This window comes from Vulpes lagopus, chromosome 10, assembly GCF_018345385.1.
Source record: "Vulpes lagopus strain Blue_001 chromosome 10, ASM1834538v1, whole genome shotgun sequence".
Classification (NCBI taxonomy): Eukaryota; Metazoa; Chordata; class Mammalia; order Carnivora; family Canidae; genus Vulpes; species Vulpes lagopus.
The window spans coordinates 96,813,833-96,828,599 of record NC_054833.1 but is presented as its reverse complement, the minus strand read 5'-3'; the positions used below and the strand labels follow the sequence as shown (position 1 = coordinate 96,828,599).

Here is a 14,767-nt window from a genome sequence, read left to right as displayed (position 1 = left end):
TAGAGAAGAGCCTTAGAGAGTGTGACTCAACAGGACTGAAATAAAAATTAGATACCAAAGGGAAGCAGTCCTCTAGAATGTTCTCCTGGAGATTCTAAACAGTTTGTTCAACTGTATTCTCAAGAATGACCGTGGTCCCTGTGCCCACATGCCACTCATTGGAATGTTGTTGTAGCAAGGGACGCAAGAAGATGTGGCTGTGGTTCCTTGTGGACCACTGGGTGATCTGACTCCCTACTTTATTTCCATGAGGAGCATTTTTAGCTATTCCAAAGAAGTAAAATGTTTTTCACCCACCTGTCAAAAAGCCATCAGACCCATCTATAATATTGATTTCCAAGAAAGTGACCTTGACTATCTGGAAATCTAATAGCAAAGATAAAGATAGTTATCTTTAGCAGGGTTGAATTGAAACAGTTTTCATGGACTCCTAAACCCTTGAAAGTGGAAGAGGGCATAGAGATCCATGGTTACATCCCTCACTCCATGACACATGATGAGGCCCCAAGAGGACCACATGGCTTTCCTGTCACCCTTTTCCAGGGCACTAGGGGATTTGACATGTCTTCCTCCATTTGGAAGCACCATCAATCAAGTTTTAGTCTTCTCTTCATGCAAGAGGCTTCATCTAGCCTCGTGCTCTCTCTACGTACGTGTGAGTTATGTGTGTTTGTGTGGGTGTGTATGTGTGTGCACACATGTACATATATTCCTTCTGGGCTTTCCCATTGGCTTATGCTGCCCTCTGTCTGTAAGGGCAGGATTCCTTGTTAGGGAGAATGGAAACAGATGAGCCCCTCATTGTCTTGGGGTCCCCCATTCAGCCTCTTGACTCCACGGGAAGAAGCACCCAGCTGCTCTGGAAAGTTGCTCCTCTGAGCAGACAGGAGGGCATGAGAGAGATGTGTTCTACCCAGAGCTCCCATGAGGCCCCGCACACAGTCTCTTAGATCCATGAAGAAAGTCTCCACCGTTTTACTGTAAATTGGAATGCTGATCCAGTTGCTTTTTATTGGGTTCCACTTTGTGGGGGCAGGAGGGCAGATGAGTTTGGAGATGTGACCCTCCCCCCTGATGTTGTGCTGGTCACCATCCTCACCACACTGACCTGTGCCTCCTGACTGTTCAAACCCCAGTCCCGGGTTTAGATGTCCACAAGCAGAACTGCCTTCCCTGAGGTCCTGGCACCTCCAGGCCCCTCCCCGTGAATATGGAGGTGGATACAGGCTCCTCTCCTGACAAGTCCCTGAGCCAACAGCCACCATGTGTCTCTTCACTCTCAGATGAACTCTGTCACCTGCCCCAGTCATGCGCTGGGGAAGCTAAGAAAACAATGTCCACCAGTGCTGCTCATTGGAGTAGGCAGGAGTCTCTGTCCTTGTTCAGTGCCCCCAAATTAGGCATCAGCTGAGGTGAGATGCAGGGCCTCAGTTGAGCTGGTGGATGGAGACATCCTCAGCCCTGGGGCCTGGGGCCTTTCCCTAACGTTGAGCAGATTTACCCTCCCCTCCCTTCTCTTGCATCCTTTTTCCCACAGACCCATAGGCATACCTCCCTCCCCAGCCACTCACTGTCCAGAACACACACCTCCCTTCCAGGCCATGAGCATCACACACACGTACACAAACATGTCTCTCACACAGACACACCTCTTCCCACACTCCATGTCTCTCACACATACCCTCCCACACCCCACGTCTCTCTCACACACACATGTCCTCCCACTCCCAATCTCTCTCACACACACCTCCTCTCACACCCCACATCTCTCACACACCTCCTCCCACACCCGTGTCTCTCACACAGACACACCTCTTCCCACACTCCATGTCTCTCTCACATACCCTCCCACACCCCATGTCTCTCACATGCACGCGTGTCCTCCCACACACCACTGTCTCTCATACACACCTCCTCCCACATGCCATGTCTCTCTCACACACCTCCTCCCACACCCCATATCTCACACACCCTTTCACACCCCACATCTCTCTCACACACACACCATCACCTGTCCAGCCAGCCTTTTTCAAGCTTGTCCATCTGTCTCTGATCCTACTTTTTGATTCCATGTGCCATGTGAGGGTAGCTTTTTCTACAACCAAAAGGACAAGGTCATCAAATGTTCCTTAGGTATTTTCTGGAACCCAGTGGGGGCTGGGGTCAGCCTAGAGCAAGAGGAAGCCATCAGGGATGCCTAGGTGGATCAGCAGTTGAGCACCTGCCCCCGGTTCAGGGCATGACCCTGCGGTCTCAAGATCAAGTCCCACATCAGGCTCCCTGCCTGGACCCTGCTTCCCCCTCTGCCTATATCTCTGCCTCTCTCTCCCTGTGTCTTTCATAAATAAATTTTAAAAAATCTTAAAAAAAAAAAAGAAAGAAAAGAAAAGAGGGAGCCATCTGAAGAGCCCATAACTGGAAACCATCTTCACCTGGGACCACGTCTGGTTCTTGGACCTCCTTCTTGCCCTCTTGCTCAGGAGAAGGAATAGGCATCTTTTCATTGATGATGTTTGGGGACGCCCAGATGTACGTTTGTCCAGGGCTACCTTTATCTCCTCCATACCCCCAGGAAGTCCCACAGCCCTCCTCCCAGGTTGGACATCTCCTGACTGACTTGCTGAGTGGCCTCAGATAAGAGCTCACAGAGAGCAGGGGGCCCAGAAACTCTGAGGGGGCTGCAAAAGGAGAGTCTGCAGCTTCCCCAGGGACTGTGGGAGCCCCAGCTTACCATCTGCAGGCCCCCTCACCACGTTGCAGAAGAGAAGCCCCAGCGGGCCTGGTTTCTGAACATGGCTATGTGGCAGGTGGACCCCTGGGGGCATTGGTGCCATGCCAGTGAGTTTGCTACGAGTGCCAGAAAACTCTTCGGGATCAGGACATTTTCTGAGCTCCAGGGCAGCCATCAAAGGGTATGAGCAAGAGTGTGACGAGGTCAGTTTCTTGAAATAAAAAAAATGTGTGCTTTCTAGAAAGAAGAGCTGGGTGGCAATACCACTGTTGCCTTCCACACCAACAGTTGTGAGCAGAGCCAGGTCCTACTGCCCCTTCTGAGATCCTGACCTCTGCAGCTGGTCCCAGCTCCTCCCTTCTGCTCTCTCTGCAGGACTTTGGGAAATGCCCACGGCTGAGGCTGTTTACTCAGGAGTACATCCTCGCCTTGAATGAGCTCAACGCGGGGATGGAAGTGGTGAAGAAGTTCATTCAGAGGTGGGTATCCCAGCTGGACCCCCTCCCGACCTTGCCTGCCAGCCAGCTCTCCTCTTGCTCCTTTAATGCCTGGAGAGAAGCTGCTTGTATTCAAAGGTTCCGAGCATCTCATCTTCCAGGGGGATCACCCGGGTCCTCCCAACCACATGTGCTCTGAGCCACTTCCTAGCTGTGTGACATTGAGCTGGTTGCTGTACCTCTCCGGTCCTGTTTGCTCCACTATCCCCGGGGTGGTTGTATAATGAAATAAGATGATACCTGAGGAAGCCCCCAGCACAGTACCTGACATGTAGTAGGAACTCAGGAATTCGTACCAGTCCTAAATAATATTGTTTCCGTGGGTCCCAGCCCTCTCCTTTACAAGTACCAAGTGTGTCAGGAGACAATCCCTCACTGGCCCTGGAGAGTCATCACTGAGGGCTTGAACAGCTCCCTTCCAAACTTGGGCAAGAGAAAGCCAGATATTCTGGTTCTTACTCACTTACGGTATTTTTTGAGGAGAGGGGTTGCTTTTTCTTGGATTTTTAAATTTTCTCTCTGTGCCTCCATCTCCTTATCTGGAAAATGAGAACCCCAGTACTCACTTCATCCTGTTAATGTGCACATTCAGTGAACTGGTACCCTTAAATACTAGGAACTGTGTGAGCGCGAGGCAGATGTCAGCGATCATTGTCATAACTCTTCTCATTTTTTAAGAAAATCAAAATAGCCTGTTTAAGCTGGTTTTGAAGCTACGTGTTTCCTAAAAATACTCACCTAGAACTCAAAAAGTATTTCTAAATCCCAAATAAGTATCCCTCCACTGGAGTGTAGGTGACTTCAGGTCCCTTTAAAGTACCCAGTTACGGTTTGTAAAATTTTTTCAGGCTAGGCTTCTCTTATCCCGAGTGGCCACAGTGATTTTCCAGGAGTGTTTGATATTATTCCCAACCTCCACATAGCCTAGGAGTAGCAGTATTGGCCTCATTCTACAGATCAGAAAACTGAGGCACAGAGAGAGCCATAATAAAGAACACCTGGCTTTAAGGGCAGACTTAGCAAATGTGTCCCAGGCTCCATGCTGGGCCAGAGTGACCATAATAATCTTTTCTTTCAAATAAGGCCACTTTTGAGACTGAAATGTGGTACTACGAATTATTATTCCAAAACCCCTAGGTGTAAATATGACTGTCCCAGCACATGTGACTACCGTATGCTGAGTGTTTCCATGAACTGGGGTCCTAGTTATAACCCACTGAGGAGGGGCCATGTTCCCCTTTTATAGCTGAGCAAACTGAGAATGGACTTGAACCAGGCACGTGGATCGAGAACTTGCAGCCTGGAGCTTGGCTCTCCGCTAACTGCCCGTGGCAGAGCCAGGACCCAGATCCTGGTACTGCTGGATCCCCAGCAAAGAGCTTGGTGCGCCCCCTACCCTGACGGGTGCTGCGGCCTTCCCCACCTCCCCACACAGGCACCACTGTTGTAGCTGGCCTGCTCACCCTGTCCTCTGCTCTCTTCCAGCATGCACGGCCCTACGGGGCACTGCCCCCACCCCCGGGTCCTGCCCAACCTAGTGGCCGTGTGCCTGGCTGCCATCTATTCCTGCTACGAAGAGTTCATCAACAGGTCAGTTGCTGCTGCCACCAGGAGAGCCTGCGTGGGGGCTGCCACCACCTCGGGATGGGGACAGTGAAGGGCCAAGTCACTGGAGAGGGAGGCTTGTACCAGGTCAGGGAGTGGCATTCGCTGGGACTGCCTCAAGTGTGTTTGCCAATCCTGAGTGCCCCTTGATTCCCAGCCCAGAACCTAGGGATGTTACTGGAAAAGCAAACACTGTGAATCAACACTGGCAACTGTGAGGCTGTTGTGTTGACTTGGCTTCAGGAACAAGTGTTTTATTCTGAAGATTTCTCATCACCTGGCACACAGTGTGTGCCACATTGGGCCTTGTGTGAGAGCGAGAACGTATGCACACAGGTGCAGGTGTGGGGGGGCGTTGTGAGTGATGTCCACGCGTGTGAATGTGTGGGTGTCTGTGCACAAGGGTTGGCAGTAGGTTTGCTCCCTTTCCACCTTATCTTTGTCAGCACAGGATTTTATTTTGCCTGTGGTGTGCATGTATCTCTTGAGTGCCCATGTGTCAGGCAGGGTTTTAGGGGCTACTGGGGGAGATAACCTACAATACGCAGGATTGAGTCGGAGAAAGGCTGAGAAAACAATAAAATGGAACCAGATGGTAGAGAGCGACCAGAAAAGGGCATGGCAGGGCCATGGCCTTGGGTCTTCCGGGGCTTGGGTGTAAGCAGCTGATTAGAGAAGTAACCCTAGGAAGCTCTGCGAGGAGACCCAAGAAAGGAGGACAGCCAGTAAAGTCTGATGACCACTGCAGGCACCTGTGCATTCCCCACTGGGACCTCCCCGGAGACTGTGTACAACACGTCTGAGTCATTCCCCTGAGGTAGTTACCTGCCAGCTTCCATTCTGTTCTGACTGAGGTTCACTCCTGGGATGCAGAGTGACGCAGATGCCACTAGTTTCTGTAGAACTTTATACAGTGACCTCTGAGGCCATTAGGATATGATGTGTGGGACCAGGTGGCATCTGCTGTAGCTCCTCTATCCAGTTGTTCAAGTGGTACATTGCACAACTCCCAGAGACTAAAATGTGTATAGCTGGAGCTGGGAGCATAGCAGGAGTATATTTCAGTCCTTAGAGAGAAGGCAGTAGAGCATTCTGAGACACAGAAAATCTACAAATGAGACCTCTGAAACAAACACTGTACTTTGAAGTCTTGGGGAAGGGGCCACAAAAACTTATTCAGGGCATATTTTCTTATGACAGGACTTGAAAAGGATGGATTACTGTTTTTAACGTCCTTAGCCCTAGGTCCTGATACTTGAAGTGGGCCTGTCCAATCTTGACTCATTTTCCTGTTCACAAAGAGGTGATAGTACCCCTGGGGCCAGAACATGAAGATGTCATGCAGTTCATTCCCAAGTGCTTGTTCTATGTCCTACAGCATGTTATATTAAAAGCAAAATAAATGAAAAAAAAAAAAGGAAAGGAAAGGAAAGAAAGAAGAATGTCAGAGGGTGGCACATGGCTGGTACAACCATCCCAGCATCCCTTGTACACAGTCATTGTCTTTGGCCTCCCACACTGAAGCTCTGCAGCCGGCCTGTATGTACTTCTAACGCAGGCCACCCTGGGAAGCAGGAAAACCATTGGAGAGTCACACACTCTCAGACTCCTTTTCTTCCAGAGGCCTGTGACACATCCCGGCCTCCCAGGGCCCACTTGGTGGACACCTGGCCTGAGATTGGGAGGGGGCAGGAGCAGTAGCACGATACAGCACCTCCCAGAATGCTCCCACCAAGTCCTCAAAGCCCTGCCAGGTGCCCTGCAGCAGGCTTCCCTGACTCAGGAGCAGGAAACAGAAGAACACAGGAAATCCCTCTCCTGACACCCACCCCAGGAAAGGGGCAGGGGTGGAAAGGACCAGAATTAGGAACTGCATACACTATTGCACGTATAGAGGACTGGGGCAGCAGCAACCGGCTCTTGTCCATCTCATCCTCTCAGCCCTCATGTGGTGACAGCTCTCGAGCCAGGCACAGAAGGCACAAAGGTGAACCAGCTAGATGGAGCCCTTGCCCACCCAGAACGGACAGCATAGCAGGAGATGGAGGAGGAGGGAGGGAGCGAGCAAGCAGTTTTATAGTATGTGTTGGTCAGGGCCGTGAGGGTGGAAGCCAGACGCATCATTAACGTGGTTTGTGTCTGAGAGTCTCAACCCTGGCAGCCTGTCAGCTGGGAAGGGTTGACAAAATCAGAACATATGCTAAGCACGCACATACCCTGTGACCCAGCTGCTCATAGCTTTTGCTGTATTCATCAGAAGACACGTGCAGGAATGTTCTAACAGCGTTATTTGTAACAGCCCCTAACGAAAATCTGCCTCAACTCCAATGTCCTGCAACAGTAGAATGGATGGGTAGTTGGTGTCCGTTCACACAAAGGGATGCTATAGCGCAGCAAGAATGGTTAAACCAGAACAATCAGCAAACCGTGAATAAATCTCCCAAGTGCAGAATTGGGCAACAGAAGCCAGACCCAAAAGATAACATACAGTGTGTTTCTTCTTCCTGGAATTTCAGAATAAGAAAAGGAATATGTGGTGGTAGAGGGCAGAGAATGGCCACCTTTGGGATGGGGAGGTAGGTAGAAGGGCATGAGAGAAGCCTCTGGGTTTCTAGAAATGTTTCCCACCTCGATCTAGGTGAGGGGTTCTCAACTGGGAGCAGTTTTGACCTCCAAGGGGCACCTGACAGTATCCGGAAGCCTTTTGGGTTGCCACAACTCGGGCAGGAGGAGGGGTGCAGCTGGCATCCAGCGGGCAGAAGTCAGGACTGCTGCTAAACATGCTGCCGTGTGCATGGGAGCCCCCCGCAGAAACTGACCTGGCCCCCCATGTCCATAGTGCCAGGGTGGAGGAATCCTGACCTGGTGGCTACGTTTTACACAAGGGGATGTGTAAAAGTTCACGAAGCTCTGCACCTGAGATGGAAGTATGTGACCATGAGTTTAAGTTCCAGCCAGGGTGTACTAGAACCCTACGGGCATTTGGAAGCATAGCACTTCCCAATTCCATGGTCAGTGATGGCACCTTGAGAGTTTGGGTCCAGTCATGGTAGTATTCTCACCGAGGACACTGGCAAATACTACAGTCAGGCTCTTTTTTCCTGGTGAGTTATTTACATCAGCGTAACACTGGTCATATTTTAAAAAAGAAAAAAAGGACTGCCTGGGCCCCATCCTCCATAAATCTAATTTAAACGAGATAGCCCCAGTTTTGTTTTTTTGTTGTTGTTGTTGCTGTTTTTTAATTTTAAGCTTCCCAGGCAAACTGAGTGTGTGGCCGGAGTTGAGAACTCCTGCTCTGGGGGGAGGTGAGGAAGGGATCCTTCAGGGAGGTAAAACCTCTCTTAAGTTGAGAGTTCCTGGCTGTCGGCAAGGCGAGAGGCAGGACAAATGATCCGGGCAGAGAAAACAGCACGTGCCAAGGCCCAGCAGTGCAGATGGGGTTGGCATTAGTCACCTTTTCCATCTGTGGTCCTTATGTACCTGCCTCAGAATCCTCAGGCTCCTTCTTTAAAAATGCAGACTGGACACAGGATTTCCTGGATAGGCCCAGGAATTCGATTTCTGTGCAAAGTCCACAAGTGATCTGCTCCTGGATAAAGACCACTGTAGGGGAGGCAGGGAGGGGAACAGTGTCACAGAGAGAGCAGAGAGAGAAAGAGAAGCAAAGATGAAGTTGGAGAGGAGAGCAGCCAGGCCAGGCCAGGCCTCCAGCTTCCTGTGCTGAGCAGCTCCTGGGGGTGACATTAAAATGCAGATTCAAGATTCAGCAGGTCTGCTGGGGAAGCCTGAGACTCTGCTTGTCTAGCAGCCTCCCTGTAATACCACTGCTGCTGCGCCTGCTGCTTGGGGACCATGCTTTGAGTGGCAGCGCTGGCCCTGTGTTTCAGTTGTGGAGTGTTCGTTCTGAGAGCATTGGGGTCGCTGATAGGTTTTAAGTAGAGACAGGATTTGATGAGATGTCAGTTTCCAAACTCCCCCACTGGCTGCTGCTACTCGGAGGATGGACCAGAAGGTAAAGTGTGACCTTGGGTGGATCCCAACCAGGTGCCCAGGGGGAGACCTCGGGAGCGTGAGGCGGGTCCTGCTGCATCCTGCATAGGCCTGTCCCAGCTCCTAGCTCAGAGCAACCCAGCCCCCTTGGAGCCCAGAGTAGTTTCCTTTTAGTTCCTCCAGGAAGTCACCGTAAGGGCTGCAATACTGCGAGACCTTTCCCAGGCTCAGGTTCATCCCACTCTGGTGGTCAGTCCCTGGAAGATAAAGTCCTGTGTCCTCTGAGCCTGTCCTCAGTGCTCTCGGTGGGTACACGATGTACTCACAAAAGAACAGACAACTTGACCCAGGTTAGCATAGCTCGCTGGAAAATCACCCGATCTGAGCCAAACAGCCTTGAAAATCCACTCCTAAATCCCAGCAGAGGCAAACAAAGGGAAATGGAGTGTTGAGTATTTGGGTAGCAAATTAGCTCTGAGCCTGCGGAGATGATTACACTGCCCCCATACACACCCCGGACCACACACAATTTTCCACCAGCCGTTGAATTCTCGGACTTTAGTTGATGGGTTTTGCTCTTCCCCAGCAGAGTTTATAGTGTATTTATCAAACATCCTTGGTGGGCTCAGCTGAGGCCTGGTGTGTAGCACGTGCTGGAGAAATTCAGGCCTTCCAGGTACATTGCATCCGAGATGTGTGCTCAACCAGTCCTTGTGTACGAGGAATGCGTACATCTCTTTGTGAGCACAGGGCACTTGTGTGTGGCACATTTAGGGAGAGCCTAGACAAGCAGCTATTTGTGATCATGCTGTCATGTTCAGAGTCTCTTGGAACTGTGGACTCAACCTTGACCACACATGAGAGCCCAGAAAGTTACTGGTATCTGGACCCCAACCCAGAGATTCTGATTTTATTGGGCTTCGGGATGTTCAGTACCAGGGATACCGGTATCCAGCCAGGGGTGGAAAGCTCTAGTTCAGGGGTAGAAGTGTAAAGGTGGCAAATGGAAGAAATCAGGGAAGATTTCATGGAGGAGGAGGAGGATCTGCACAGGATCATACAGTATCTTGGAAGCCACCATGGTGGTGAGGAATCAAGGCTTTATAGTCAGAGACCTAGTTTCAAATCCCAGCCACCTCAACTTAGAAGCCCTGTGATCAAGGATAGGTCATATGACCTCTGAGAGTGTCTTTCCTCACCTGTAATGTGGAGATGGTAATACCGGCTGTTCAGAGAGGTCTGAGAATATCTGTGTGGTCTGTGATGGCGTTTAGTGTTGTGCTGCCCAGGAGCACCAACAAAGAAAGCCCATTGCTGGAATTGCCTTCATTTTAATGAGACTCCCACTGAATGGCCAGGGGGAGGGAGGGGTGCTTTAACAAGCCTCAAGGTTCTGACAAGTCCTGCTGTATAGAGGCCTAATTTCATTGTGTTTGGCCCAGCATTTCCCACACAGATGTGACATCAGTGATGCCACAGAGCCCTTTCCTCAGTGAACGCCTGTTAACAAACACCATTCCTCCAGGTGGTTGGAGATACCATCCCTGGAGGTTCTGCAAAGAGCCAGGGTGATTCTGTGGACAGGAGGGACCTGCGGACTGCAGGAGGCTAGAATTCTGGGAGTTAGGGTCCCTTTGAAGTGAGCTTCCAGGTGGAGATGGATGCTGAGCTTTCTCACCTGGCCAGGGATGTAGAGGTGAGGTCTGGGCCCTGCCCAGGGGGAAAGAGGGGCAGCCAGGTTCCAGGATGCAACTAGAAGCAAAGGCACTCAGGAGATCTCCTTAGCTGGCCAGGGAAGGCCTTGTGGTGGAGGTGACCACCAGGGCCTTACGGGTATCATACAGAAGTTGACATTCACTCGTCCATTCCTCAGCTGTGTGTGGAACGGACTTCAGCGTGAGCTTTAGTGAGACACTCAGATGTGGATGCCACCTCCACCTCTCCCTGTCTTCACACTAGGAGCAGAGTGCTCTCCCAGACTGAGCCACAGTGTCCTCGGTGATAGGACCTCCTCACCCCCGGCACCGCCACGGGGCTTCAGGGAGGTGATCTGCTCGATAGAGCTCGGTGTGTTCACTGGGCTGTAGCTCGTGGCGGGTGGCCCATGCTCACACACCCTCTCCGCCTCTCCCTCCAGCCGCGACAATTCCCCCAGCCTGAAGGAGATCCGGAACGGCTGCCAGCAGCCCTGCGACCGGAAGCCCACCTTACCTCTGCGCCTTCTGCACCCTAGCCCAGACCTGGTGTCTCAGGAAGCCACACTGTCCGAGGCGCGACTCAAGTCGGTAGTCGTGGCCTCCAGCGAGATCCACGTGGAGGTGGAGCATACCAGCACTGCCAAGCCGGCGCTGACGGCCAGCGCGGGCAACGACAGCGAGCCCAACCTCATCGACTGCCTCATGGTCAGCCCTGCCTGCAGCACCATGAGCATCGAGCTGGGTCCCCAGGCCGACCGCACACTCGGCTGCTACGTGGAAATCCTCAAGCTGCTGTGAGTGTCCCTTCTGCATGCCTGTCACCGGTAGGGCAGGAGAGGGGGACTTGGCTGTGCAGCTGCGTGCAGCTGTTTGCCAGTTCAAGGCAGTCAGGGCGGAGCCTGCTGAGTGGGTGGGCACAGGTATAAGTGTGCACACTTCAGGTGTGCATAAATGCAACTGGTGCACAGGATGCATATTGGAGGGCATGAAGGCACACATTTAGGGTGTATAGGTCTATGAACATATGCTTGTGCGTGAGAGTGTGCATATGTGTGGGGGGTATACAGAGGGCTACACGTGTCCATGTGTTCTGGAGCATCCGGGCACACGTACAGATGTGTGCATAAGCATAACGTATATAGGTGTGCCCATGAGTTTGAGAATGCGTGTGTAAGTGTCTGCAACCGCTGCCAGGATGTCCATGAGCACATGGGTACCCAAGTGTGTCTGCGAGTGTGTGAATGTCTTTACATTTTGAGTTTGTGAGTGCGTGTATGTTTAAGTGGCTTTGAGTTTGTGGGCGTATAACATGTATGTGGTTGCTTGAGTGTGTGTATGTGTGTGTGTGAGTTGGATGTGGGGTTTATGTGGATTTTTCTGGCAGGGTTCTATATGTGTGTTTGGAGTGCTTGTATGTGTAAGTGCACAAGTATGAGTGGGTCTGGGTGCTTATGCTGCTTCTGGGCATGAGCAGCTTGAGTGCACAGTGTGGGTCAAGCATTTGTGCACATAAGTTGGAGTATGTGTCTGTTTCTCTGTGTGCATGCCTGCAGATACGCCTGCGAGCCAGCATGGGACCGTGTTTCTGTGTTGTGTGATCTGTGCGTGCTTTGGGTGCTTGGTGTGTCTTTCATGTCAAGTCCCAGGGCCCTGACTCCCAGCCGTGCCCAGTGGGCAGGGATAGAGGGTGGCGTGCAGATCAGCCTGTGTGCAGGCCTGGCTGATGGGAAGAGCTCGGAGAAGGAGACGAGGCTCAGGTCTGTTTCGGTTGGTGCTGCTTCTGAGCTAGCTGCTCCGGGCCCATCCCTACCCCTCCTCAGGTCTCGGTTTATGCCTCTAGAATAAAGGGCTCTTAATATTTGACCCTCAGGGGGCTTTCCAGTTCTGCCGTTCACACTTGTACCACCCAGACCCGTCTCGAGCTCACGCGCACCTGTTTCGTGGAGACCCAGGCAAAGGGGCCTCCTTGGTCTGTAGATCCCAGAAGATGCCTCCCCATGTCACTCCCACAAGTGCTAGGCTTCAAATGGAGCTCTGCCCTACTCTCAGGACTGAGTCTAGACCCTGGCATTTCCAGGTGCAGTCAGTGCTGGGTAGGGGCTTTTCGGAGGGATGATGGGCATGACTCTGTGGTCACATCTAACCCATGCATGGTGCCTGTCTAGTGACCCGGCATGAGGGCCCCTCGATCCAGGGGTATGCCTGGCTCCCGGGGCTGGTCAATATTGCCGGACTTTCACCGAGTCCCTGTGTTGTTGCTTGGGTATGCAGCCTGTGCTCAGCCTCTCTGGTGAACGTGGTGTTGCCAAGAGTGCACTGGTGGGCTACAGGGTGGAGGCATCTGTCAGTTGCCTGGTGAGCTGCTGACCTGGACTGGGAGCTGAAAAACCAAGGCCTGTGGTATATACATATACACGTACTTGCACAAATGGATACACAGGTGCATGCACACACACCGCTAGGCACACATGCTCAGAGAGCGTTTTTGAGAACACAGTCATTTTCTTTAAAGCAAGGGGCAGCCCCCACTTTCTCCCAGGAGCGGCGATCGGCCCTCCAGGGGACAGGGCAGCCATGGCCTGTGCCTTGCCCCAGCCCCCTTCCTTCCTCCAGCTGTTCTCCATAAACACCTGCAACTCCCAGGCCTTCTGCCGGCTTGTGCCCCAACTCACATTTCTCATTACACACTGAGAGCTTGTGCTTCATCATGCAGTTGACACATATTTTTTTTCCTTCTTCGTAAACACGCTCACAAATGCGATTCTGTTCTCCTGGTCTGCTCCCATTGCCCACGTGGCCCAGCTGCCAGGGTGTCGGCGAGGGGGAGGGGTGGTGGGTCAGGTGCCCGGTCCAGGGCTGGCCAGCAGGAGCCGGGTGGATTCCTGACCGCTACCCCGAGTAGCACCTCACCCCTGCCCGAGGGTCTCCACAACAGGCTTATACATGTTGGAAGTCTTTTTCACTTGGCGGAGGGGAGGCTGAGAACACAATTGGGACCTGATAAATTCTCCTAGCCGCCCCCTTCCCTAACCCTGCTGCTTGCTTGTGTCGCTGGCCAACATGAGGCCCTCAGACACATCGGACTCACAAACCCCAGCAGCTCCAGTGGATGGAGGAAAAAGCACAGATTCAGAGCCAGATGCTGCATCCGGGGCCATGGATGCCAGGGGTGTCTTGTGGCCTATGGTGAGTTACCGGTCTTCTCTGAGCCACAGCTGCCTCTGGGCACGAGCATGAGGTGGACATTCCCTGGGCGCCAGCGCAGTGTAGACGGCTCGCAGGCACAGATACTGGGCAAGTGGGAGTTACTACAGTTTCTGGTTATAACGGTGTTTCCTCTATTTTGAGATACTGTTGGGAGTGAGATGCATCCTTGATTTAACAGCAGCACTTTGAGAGGAAAAAAGCCCGAATATGGCATTCAGTGCACATTCAGATTGCACGACACGTGTGCTGTCTGAGAATTGAGGACTTGTGGCCATCTCACTTCACCGGCTGTGTAACTGGGGCAGCCTTCTTGGCTCCTGGGATTCGGTTTTCTTGTCTGTACAATGGGTGTCATGACAGAGGGCCTTTCCACTGCTGGCCCGGTGCTGGTTCTTGGTGAAAATGTGTGGCTGTTACCAACAGGAACACTCCCTGCTGAGAGATGTGTGTAAAAAGGAAAAAACAGAGAATTTAATATGGAATTGGGGGAGGGGGTCTTAACAGCATTGTGGGGACCAAAGAAGCCACACTTAAAGCCTGGGCCTGGCCCATCCACCAGGACAGGCCCTGCCGCTCCCCAGAGCATGGGCAGCCCAGCTCAGCACATAGCCCCTGATTAGTTTCGTGCCCACAAGAAGGCCTGTGCATCATTAGAATCTGACACCTTCGAAAAGTAACATAAGCCCCAAGAAGTTCCCTGGAGACCCTTAAAAAGGAAAACTCTTCCCAGCACAGGCCTGTGAGGCCCAGGCTGGGTGGTACGATGGAAAGAATGTGGACTCAGAAGCAAGACCGAGCGGGTTTGGGTCTCTAGGAGTTTGGAGTCCTCCTCTGAACCTGCAAGCTGTGTGCAGTTCACACATTTATTCCAGCATTCCTCTATCAGACGCTAGCCGTACATGTCCACTGGGCTAAGCTCTGTGCTAAGTGCCAGGAGTCCCAACTGACCTCCTTCCTAGTTCCCCTGAACCCGAGTAGCGACGACATTGCCCTGCCTAGTGGGATGGAGTGTGGGAAGCTGCTGATACACGGGAGGC

General features: G+C 52.2%; 1 protein-coding gene across 1 annotated transcript in view; it reads left to right on the top strand.

Annotated features, from left to right (window-relative positions):
* Positions 1–14,767, top strand: part of LOC121499956 (c-Maf inducing protein) — a 229,222-nt gene that overhangs the window by 193,368 nt on the left and 21,087 nt on the right. The window contains exons 8-10 of the mRNA XM_041771256.1: positions 3,107–3,210; positions 4,714–4,818; positions 10,964–11,317. Coding sequence (XP_041627190.1) covers positions 3,107–3,210; positions 4,714–4,818; positions 10,964–11,317 — 563 coding nt within the window. The remainder of the gene's footprint in view (positions 1–3,106; positions 3,211–4,713; positions 4,819–10,963; positions 11,318–14,767) is intronic.